Below are 10,245 nucleotides of genomic sequence, written 5' to 3'. Positions count from 1 at the left end.
TAAATGGGTTGTATGTGCTAGACTTAGAAACTCACATCTATAACATAGACAGCAAGAAACGTAAAACAAATGATTCAAACCCCACTTACCTATGGCATTGTCGATTAGGCCACATAAGTTCAAAACGCATAGAGAAACTTCGTAAAGATGGAATTCTAAAATCATTTGATTTTGAATCATTTGGTGTTTGTGAGTTTTGTTTGATGGGAAAAATGACAAAGTCACCTTTCACAGGTACAAGTGAAAGGGCTAATAACCTCTTAGCTCTCATACATACTGATGTATGTGGACCTATGAGTACCGTGGCTCGGGGTGGTTACAGCTACTTTATAACCTTTACTAATGATGTAAGCAGATATGGATATGTTTACCTCATGAGACATAAGTGGGAGTCCTTTGAAAAGTTCAAGGAATTTCAAAATGAAGTAGAGAACCAACTTGGGAAGAAAATAAAAGCATTACGATCCGATCGTGGTGGTGAATACTTGTCTCACGAGTTTAATGATCGTTTGAAAAATCGAGGCATACTCTCACAATTGACTCCACCAGGAACACCACAATTAAATGGCGTCTCTGAGAGGAGGAATCGAACTCTATTAGATATGGTTCGATCAGTGATGAGCCTTGCTGATCTTCCTATTTCATTTTGGGGATTCGCATTGGATACAGCTGCATTCACACTTAATAGAGCACCTACCAAAGCAGTGGAAAAGACACCATATGAGATGTGGACGGGAAATGTTCCAAAGTTGTCTTTTCTAAGGATTTGGGGTTGCGAAGCTTATGTAAAACGTTTAATATATGATAAACTAGCACCTAAATCTGACAAATGTTTTTTGTGGGTTACCCAAAACAGACAAAGGAATACTACTTCTACAACCAAAGCGAAAACAAAGTATTTGTTGCACGCAATGGTGTTTTTCTAGAACAAGAATTTATTTCTAGAAAAACAAGTGGGAGTAATGTATATCTCAAAGAAGTTCGAGATGAGCAAAAAAAGGATAAGGTTAACACCTCATCAGAGGCGCCCCAGCATGGTAATGCCCAGGAGGAAATGCATTCAACGCACTTATCTCCTACCGCCCCAAGTGGAGAAAATCCACGCGAAGTCACTCTACCTAATGAGGCAGAAACTTCTCTTGTTGTTCCCCTACGTAAGTCTAGTAGGACAATAATTCCGTCAAGAAGATATATTGATTTCCTTCTGACAGAAAACTCTGAAATAACCATGTTAGAATCAGAAGAGCCTACTAGTCACAAAGATGCTTTGGAGAGTCCTGACTCCGAAAAATGGCTTGAAGCCATGAAATCTGAAATGGATTCCATGTCTGAAAATCAAGTTTGGGACTTGGTTGATCTGCTTGATGGGGTAAAACCCATTGGATGCAAATGGATTTTCAAACTGAAAACAGACAAGGATGGAAACATTAGTGTTTTCAAAGCAAGGTTGGTAGCAAAAGGTTTCAAACAAATTCATGGTATAGACTATGATGAAACTTTTTCTCCAGTAGCCATGCTAAAATCTATTAGGATAATCCTTGCGATAGCTGCCTTTCATGACTTTGGAATATGGCAAATGGACGTCAAAACTGCCTTTTTGAATGGGTTCTTAAAAGACGATGTGTACATGACACAACCACAAGGTTTTGAAGATCCGAAAAATTCAAGGAAGGTATGCAAGCTTAAGAGATCCATTTATGGATTGAAGCAAGCATCAAGGAGTTGGAACCTTAGATTTGATGAGGCAGTCAAAGAGTTTGGTTTTCTTAGAAATGAAGAGGAATCTTGTGTATACAAGAAGTTAAGTGGGAGTAATATTCACTTTTCTGGTCCTATATGTAGATGACATACTCCTCATTGGGAATGACAAAAACATACTTGAGTCGGTCAAGAAATGGCTTAAAAGTCATTTCTCTATGAAAGACCTGGGAGAGGCTGAGTACATACTGGGAATAAAGATCTACAGGGATAGATCAAGGAGACTTATTGGACTAAATCAAGAGACTTACATAGATAAGATTCTTACAAAGTTCAAAATGGAAAACTCCAAAAGAGGGTTTATTCCTATTCAACATGGCATTAAACTTTGCAAGACTATGTGCCCATCGAGTTCAAAAGAGTTCAAGCGTATGAATAATGTTCCTTATGCTTCTGCAATAGGATCGATCATGTATGCTATGATATATACTCGACCAGATGTTGCATTTGCTTTGAGTATGTGCAGCAGATACCAGTCCAATCCAGGAGATGCACACTGGATAGTAGCGAAAAATATCCTCAAGTACTTAAGAAGGACCAAGGATAAATTTCTGGTATATGGCGGAGCTAATGAGTTGTTTGTCACTGGATACACTGATGCATGCTTCCAAACTGACAAAGATGACTTCCGATCCCAATCTGGTTTCATATTTTGTCCGAATAGAGGAGCTGTGAGCTGGAAGAGCTCCAAGCAGAGTTCAGTTGCAGATTCTACAACAGAGGCTGAGTACATAGCAGCAGCTGAAGCAGCAAAAGAGGCTGTTTGGATTAAAAAGTTCATTAGTGAACTGGGTGTGGTTCCTAGCATTGAGAATGGCATCAAGTTGTATTGTGATAACGAAGGTGCTATTGCTCAATCCAAGGAACCTAGATCTCACCAAAAATCTAAACATGTCGAAAGAAAATTCCATCTTATTCGAGAAATTGTTGGAAGACAGGATGTAATAATAAGTAGAGTTGATACCACGGATAACATAGCAGATCCGTTGACTAAACCACTCCCTCAGCCGAAGCATGAGAGTCATACTAGGTCTATGGGGCTTAAGCATATAGGAGAATGTCTTTAGGTTGTTTACTTCATGTTTGCAATTATAAAGAATTCTATTCACCATATATCTGGAATGTTTATCAATAATATAAATAGTTTGTTTCTTATTTAATTGCTTGGTCTAGTATTAAATAAAATGTCTATGTAATTTGTGTTTTCAATATGAATATCGGAAACGTTTCGATAATGGAACCCTATAAGTGAACTGAAATCACAATTTATCTAATGTCCCTAATCTAAATCACTAAATTGGACATAAGTGGTTTATTAAAGATTAGCATGTAATTGATTGATAGCTCGGTTCCATGGGCTATGGAAATATAGAGATGTTTAATCAATTACATGGATGCATACCTGATGCATTGAGACTTGACCTAATCTGATTCGAAAGGATAGAATCAAATCCTTATATTTAGTGGATTCCTTAGACATGAGTATGCCTTAGACCAACTACGAAATTATTAGTTTAACCTTGACACTGTTAAACGTCGTGCTGTAATAGGAGGCTATAAAGGCAGTGATCAGGTGGGCTAAGTATTGAGTGGGAGTTATGGTCATACAAGAATGAATAAGTCCTCATATGTGATAGGATTGGTGTGTAGGCCTCTTGATGAGCGAGAATTGAAAATTGCATGGCCATCCGGAATAGGATTAAATGGTTAATCCTTAGTTGAACAATTCGAACTCAGAGATCAAGAAACATAATTTGAGAAATAACTCTGTGTTGTCAAATTTCACATTAAGTGGCTTAAGGAATTTATAATTATGCAATTGTCTTCGGACAAGTGGGAGATTGAAGGAATATGTCCGTAGACATTTCCGACAATTACTAAATATAAATATATGGGATATTTATGAAGATAATAAAGTTAATTATTATTAGTAATTGTATTTACTTACTAGAGAATAAATATAATTGGTGGGTCAATAATAATTGGACCACGACTAATATAATTAATCCTATAAGGTCTTACAAAAGAATCAATTGAACGATAAATGACTCAGGCCCATTAGGAGTATGGGCTTGTGATCCAATTAGGTTAACAAAAGAATCAGTTTCTTTTGACCTAGGTTACTAGTATTATATATGGATATATTGTTGGTAGTGGAAAACGTGGGATGATGGGGTGAGTATTAAACAGTTTTATTTGAACTCTCACCCTCCATCATTCTCACGGTAATTTTGAGAAAAACCAGATAAGCAAGAGAAACAATCTCTTCCGTTCTAGCAGACGTTGGTATTCAATTGATTCTGGTAGACTGAATAGAGGAGCAACGTTTGAGGCTCTCCAGGTTATCTTAACACGTTAATTCTTGTGGATTTCACGCTACAAAGGTAATATAGACTTATCCTTTTATATGATTCATGTGTCTGATTATATTTATGATCTTGAGATAGATGTTAGGGAAGTGTTTCCTGAAATTCCGCTTATTACGCATCTATGGAAAACCCTACAAGTTCCTGGGTTGATGTAGTGTAGTCAAGAAAGTGGTCTAGAAGATAGTTCTCAATTTTGTCGATGATCCAAGATATCACCGTTTTATCATCTTATACCCATTATGAATCTCCAGTGGTCGGAGGGACGACATTGATATTATTGAGCCTTCCCGGATCAGAAATTTTGATTTGCATTTGTGCACACCATGTATTCACCATTTTAATTTTTTGGTTATTGTTGGACATGTATTCATTTTGGGGTTAAGTGTTTGTAAAAGTTGGAGCATTTGTGTCATGACACTCATGGTTTTTTTTTTTTCTTGAATTTGATTTTTTTTATTGAACCATTGAGGGCCCGATTGATTATAGGTCGCCGGAAAACACCATTGGCTTGGATACCATCAAGAAAATAATAATGTAGAATATTAAAGTAGATGTTAGGGTTTTGGGTTTTCAATAATTGGTTTGTATTAAATATTAATAAGAGGTATTACCTCTATTTATACAAGTAATTAGGACTAAATAAGGAAATAAAAAATAATAGAATATTAATGTAAACCTAATTAATAGGAAAATATCAAAACAGAACAATCTTAATTTCTTAAATAACAAAAAAGATTTTCCTAAATAACAAGATAATATTCTTTTTTAATATTCTATCTTTTATTTTACTCTAATTTCTTATAAACTCATTGGCTGTTTTAGATAAAGAATCCAAGTGTGAGTTCTAGGTTTGTGCGAAAAAACATAAAAACCACATTACTTTCTGATGATCATTAATTACAATATTTTTAATTGCAGGAGTGTTACCTATAGCAATGCGTTGCATTATTTTGGCTTGAATGTATTGATATATATGCATGAGTTTCAAGAAAATTAAGTTTAAAAATGTTTAAATGCTTGATAAGTGTTGATTATAAATTTGTATTATATGTAATATGTTTTGCGTCGGCTAAGTCATGAACACTACAAAAAAAAAGGACATACCAACTAACACCACCAAATAACAGTAAAATAGTTGGAATTTTTTTGACTAAATACCGACTAACCATGTTCAGTCGGAACTGCGACTAAATTCCTACCAAACGAAAATCAGTAGCCAAGTTTTATCGAATACTGACTGAAAGCATAGTCGGAGAACACCGACTGCCTGAGTCGGTTATTAGTCGGAATATTTGCAGAATGAGTAGGGTAGGTGTTCAGTTAGTGGTAGTCGAAATTTTAAAATTTCCCTCTCACCGTTCTTTTCGATCCTTTTTCATTTATAAATACCCTCAAATTATACAAAACAACATACACTATTTCCCAAAAATATCATATTTTCTCCCTACCCTAAAAAGTTTAATTTCTATTTCCAAAAATATCATACTAGTTTCAATAAAGTATCAATGTATGTTATTTTTATAAATGTCATATTTACATTATTTATTATTTTAAGTATGATTTATGTTATATTTATGATGTAATGAAAAAAAATTTATTAAGTTTTTGGGTGGAGCCATATCATAATTATAGTGCATAGTAAAGTATAATTAAGAGAAAAACAACTACTTCTAGTAAATACTTATAATTATCACGAAAATGGCTCCACCAAAAATCTTATTAATTTTTTAAACAGACCGACCAAACTCTGAATGTTTTTCCGTCGGAAAAATTACCGACTATTTTTCAGTTGGTGTTTGGTCGGAAATTAGTTAGTATATTTTTTTGCTTTTCATATTGTTTGTATTTGTTTAAATTATTTTTCCCAGTGTAAAAATAGTTAATTGTTTTTCAGTCAGAAAAATAGTTTGATGTATAAACAAAGTTGTAAAGGAGTTTATAATATTAGATATTTAGAAGGGGTTGAGGAATTTATATAATTTGCAAAGAAGAAAATCTAAAAGAGGTTAAATGTCGGTGCAATTGGTGTGATAACCATAGACTAAGACCTCAAGAAGTCGTAAGAGATCATTTGTTGAAAAAAGGGTTTGTTGAAAACAATTACGATTGGTCGACCAAGTAATGTGGTGGATTGGGAAAAGGAACAACCAAACATAGTGCAAAATCTATAAGTACAAATGAAGTACGATCCAACAGTGAGTGATTTGGAAAATTCCATGTGGTAACCCTGAATTTTCGACTTTTCCACGTGGTTTACAAACCTTTTTTTAATCCACGTGGTGACTTTGACCTTCCAATTTTTTTGCGTAGTAGGCAAAATTAAAATTTGTTTGAAAAACTTGACGCTAGTTTTGCCTAACATAATGACATTTTTCTTCAAAAAAACTAACGTCGTGATCACCCTAATTAACCACATATTTTGAAATCCGGTCAAAATAAGTACTTAATTGGATCAAAAACTTAACATTTTGTCTACCACATGGAAAAATTGAAAGCTCAAAGTCACCATGTGGATTTTTTAAAAAAATAAACATTTGTGAAAAAGTTAAAAAAAACTCAGGGTTACCACGTGGAATTTTCCGAGTAATTTACTTGATACACATCATCATTTTCTACCTCAGTCTGATAGTGTCGTCGCTGATGTACCACAGTCGCCTTTACATATTGAAAAAAATCCGAACCCTCAATCAAGATAGTTCTTTGATAATGTTGTACGCTGCCAACATACCTTTATACCCTGGTTGTGAAACTCATACTCAAATTTCTATAATAGGAAGAATGGCGATCCTAAAGACAAAATTTTGTATTCTTGTGAGACTTTACGATTAAATCTGTCAAATGATGAGGGAAGTTTTTCCGACATGTAATCGGATGACATCCAACTTTTATGATACGAAGAAACATATTACGGCTCTTGGATTGCCAGTGGAGAAGATTAACTGTTGTCTTAATGGGTGTATGGTATATTGGGGTCCCACATTGAGTATAACACAATATGAGGTTTGTGTGGTTTCTAGATGGATAATAGACAAGGCCATTTCTAGATATCAACCTCAACCTCAAACTCATTCTTCTAGACATCAACGTCAACCTCAAACTCATTCTCAACCTACTTTGGGATTAGAGGACCATTTCTGGAGAAGTGAATTTATAGGGAGGATATCACTCCTTCTCTGGTTACATTGCGCGCTTTGTGACATCAATTTAAGACACCAGACACCCTTGCTACTTCATAGGGACCGCCGTAGCCAAATCAAGAAGCTTCCACCGCAGCGGAGCACCCACGACCACCACTCCCATGGCTGCATAATACTTTTGAATACATTTTATTATTTATTCTTTAGGTCGCAGGTTTACTAGTTTAAGTCAATCAATAACTAATAATAGTTTATTTGTGAAGGTTTGCCATTGACGGTGGCAATCAAATAGCCACCTGCAACCGTAGATCCTTTGAAGCTTATCAAGATCTTAATGGATGGGCATGGAGGCATCTGGATAAGAACGCAATCGAGTTCTATTGGTAGCAGTTTCAAGTAAGCATACCTACTTTTCTTATTTATTTATTTCACTTAATTTTAAATGTTTCTTATGAATTAGTTTATTTGTATACAATATTGTAATTGATTTTTTTGTTTTAGAAACAATAGTCTTGGGATCATCTATTACTCCCTTAGTCTAGAGGAAGTGGTAGAAGAAGACCAAGGCCAGGTACCAGTGGTAAAGCCAAGATTTTATAATGGGGGGGGGGGGGGGGCAATAATAATACAATACTTATAAATATATCAAAATTAAGTTAAAGTTCTTACATGAATACTTAATTAAATCGCACTCTTTGGGATTTCATTAGAGCAAAATCATCAATTATAGAGTCTACGTCAAACAGATCAACTAATTCCCTTTTAATAGATATTACAAGAACATCTCTTAGAAAATCATTTTTCATTTTTGTCCTTAACTTAGTCTTAACAATGTTCATTGCGGAAAATGCACGCTCACATATTGCCATAGTAATGAGGATAGTTAGAACAAGTCAAATCAACCTATCAACCAGTGGAAACTTTGTTGATTTTTCTGTTTCCGTCAATATTTGACATGATAATGCTAAAGTTGCGGGCTTTTCAAATTGCATATGTTGACAAACATCAAAGTGAAAATGTTGCAACTCATACTGAAGTTGAAGTTTTTCTTGATCGGAGAAGTCTTCAGTATAGTATTTGTTTGCCAAATTGCATATTTTGTCAATATCAAAAAACTTGAAAGAATCTTTAGGATCTAAAGGTGCACTAATAATTAGAAGATCAATCATGTTTTCATCAAATTTATGATCGAGTTCTTGTAGTAGTGCATCTATTGCCGCAATAAATAAGTCAACTCGAAAATGATGCTCCATTGTTATATTCCCCCCTTGACGAGAACGACCTTTACCTGATTTGTGAGGAGTAGTCATATTTGAAATTTCAACATTATGCTTCTCACAAAAAGACTTGGTTTAGTAAACAACTCATCCCAACCATTTTGTAACACTCGAATTTCCTCCCGTTTTTACGGTTTTGGTTTAGTATAGGGGGTCGGAAATTCAGGATTCTGGTTTCGTTTAAGGGGTAGGAAATTCAGGGGTGTTACACATTTGCTCTAAACATTTGAACCAAGACTTTAGTAGACGAAACTAAACCTATCGCATTAACTATGTCTTAACCACGACGTTGTAAAAGCTTGACAAAAATTATCAGTCAACCCCAAAAGTTCTCCCATCAAATGCAAAATAAATACAAACTCAAAAGACATCAAGCAATCATAAGCAGCATCAACACTTGCACACTTTTCTGAATTCCCTTCCTTTATAACAGTTTTAAGAACCTTACCAGTTGCACTAAATGTTCTCATCAAACTAGTACTAGAATTCAAATGAGATGACCATCGAGTGTCAGTAGCTCTTTGTAAATTTCCAATCTGATTCAACCCTTTTCCAGTTTTGGTCCCCTCATGGGCAACATTGTGAGCTATTTCAGATTGTTGATTAATTAGCATGTAGTTCATCATGTCTTTTAGAAGAGCCATCAACTATGTTAACAATAATTGCTAATTTTGTGAAAATTTGTTGTATAGGAATCACTTCTTTTGTAGCTCCAATTAATGCTAATTGAAGCTTATGAACAAAACAATGAACATAATATGCATAAGGAGAGTCCTTCGATATCAAAGCTTTTAAGCCATTAAATTCTCCTAGCATATTGGAAGCACCATCGTACCCTTGACCTCGGACATTTTTAATATTCAAGTTGTGGTAGGAAAAAACTTGATATAATTCTTCTTTTAAAGTCAATGATGCAGTGTTTTTAACATGGACGAGATCAAGAAACTGCTCCTTAAGAATGCCAAACTTATCAACAAACCTTAACACAATCGTCATTTGCTCTCTTTCAGCTCTGTCTTGTGATTCATCCAGAATGATACAAAATTTTGCCTCTCCAATCTCCTTTCTTATTTCTTCTTGTACTTTGCTACCAAAGATATGCAAAATGGTTGTCTCGTCCAAATAGTGAATATGTATCAAGAATGGGTTGAAATGGTTTCAATTTAACATACTCCCTCATTAGTTTTTCACGATCATTGGGATGATACTCATTAATTTGTTTACGTAATCCAGGATCGCGTTCAACAACAAAATGGTTAACATTATCACCTAACTTAACTCTTACAAATTTATGAGGACGATTATTGTTAGTAGTGGGAATGTCATTTCTTTTTCCTCCTTTTGGATTTTGTTGTTGCTCATGAGTTTCATTTTGAACACTTAGAATTGAAGCTTGCCCGCCATTGGACTTTTTGAAAAAGAAATCTAGTGTTCTTGACTTCATAGTTTATACTATTAATCTATTATATATTCATGGATTCACCTAATAATAACAATTTCAAAATTTCAACTTTAAATAAAGAAACACAATGATATAATTAATTAAGTTATGAATACAAATTTATGGAAACAATTTCTCAATTCTCCTAATAGCAAATTTATGGAGACAAATAAAACAAAGCAATTTGGGTATGTTATTTAGGTATGAACACAAATAAAGCACAAGTTTCCCAATTACAAATAAAAAAACACAAAATTCTCAAT

General features: G+C 34.4%; 1 protein-coding gene across 1 annotated transcript; it reads right to left on the bottom strand.

Annotated features, from left to right (window-relative positions):
- Positions 1-8,807: 8,807 nt before the first annotated feature.
- On the bottom strand, positions 8,808-9,985 carry LOC130799338 (uncharacterized). Its single transcript, XM_057662439.1, has 3 exons — positions 9,714-9,985; positions 9,295-9,628; positions 8,808-9,188 (listed from the first exon to the last, which is right to left on the bottom strand). The coding sequence occupies exons 1-3, from the start codon at positions 9,983-9,985 to the stop codon at positions 8,808-8,810; spliced, it is 987 nt and encodes a 328-aa protein (XP_057518422.1).
- Between the last annotated feature and the right edge of the window lie 260 nt (positions 9,986-10,245).

This window comes from Amaranthus tricolor, chromosome 14 (genome assembly GCF_026212465.1).
Source record: "Amaranthus tricolor cultivar Red isolate AtriRed21 chromosome 14, ASM2621246v1, whole genome shotgun sequence".
In the NCBI taxonomy this organism is placed as follows: Eukaryota; Viridiplantae; Streptophyta; class Magnoliopsida; order Caryophyllales; family Amaranthaceae; genus Amaranthus; species Amaranthus tricolor.
This window is presented reverse-complemented; position numbering and strand designations above follow the sequence as displayed.

What these genes read in the sequence shown, in the direction of transcription:
- LOC130799338 (XM_057662439.1), bottom strand. Translation starts at nt 9,985, where the DNA reads ATGAAGTCAAGAACACTAGATTTCTTTTTCAAAAAGTCCAATGGCGGG. An exon ending in CGTGAAAAACTAATGAGGGA is followed by an intron (nt 9,629 to 9,713) that starts GTATGTTAAATT and finishes TATCTTTGGTAG; the next exon opens with CAAAGTACAAGAAGAAATAA. An exon ending in ACTCTCCTTATGCATATTAT is followed by an intron (nt 9,189 to 9,294) that starts GTTCATTGTTTT and finishes TTGTTAACATAG; the next exon opens with TTGATGGCTCTTCTAAAAGA.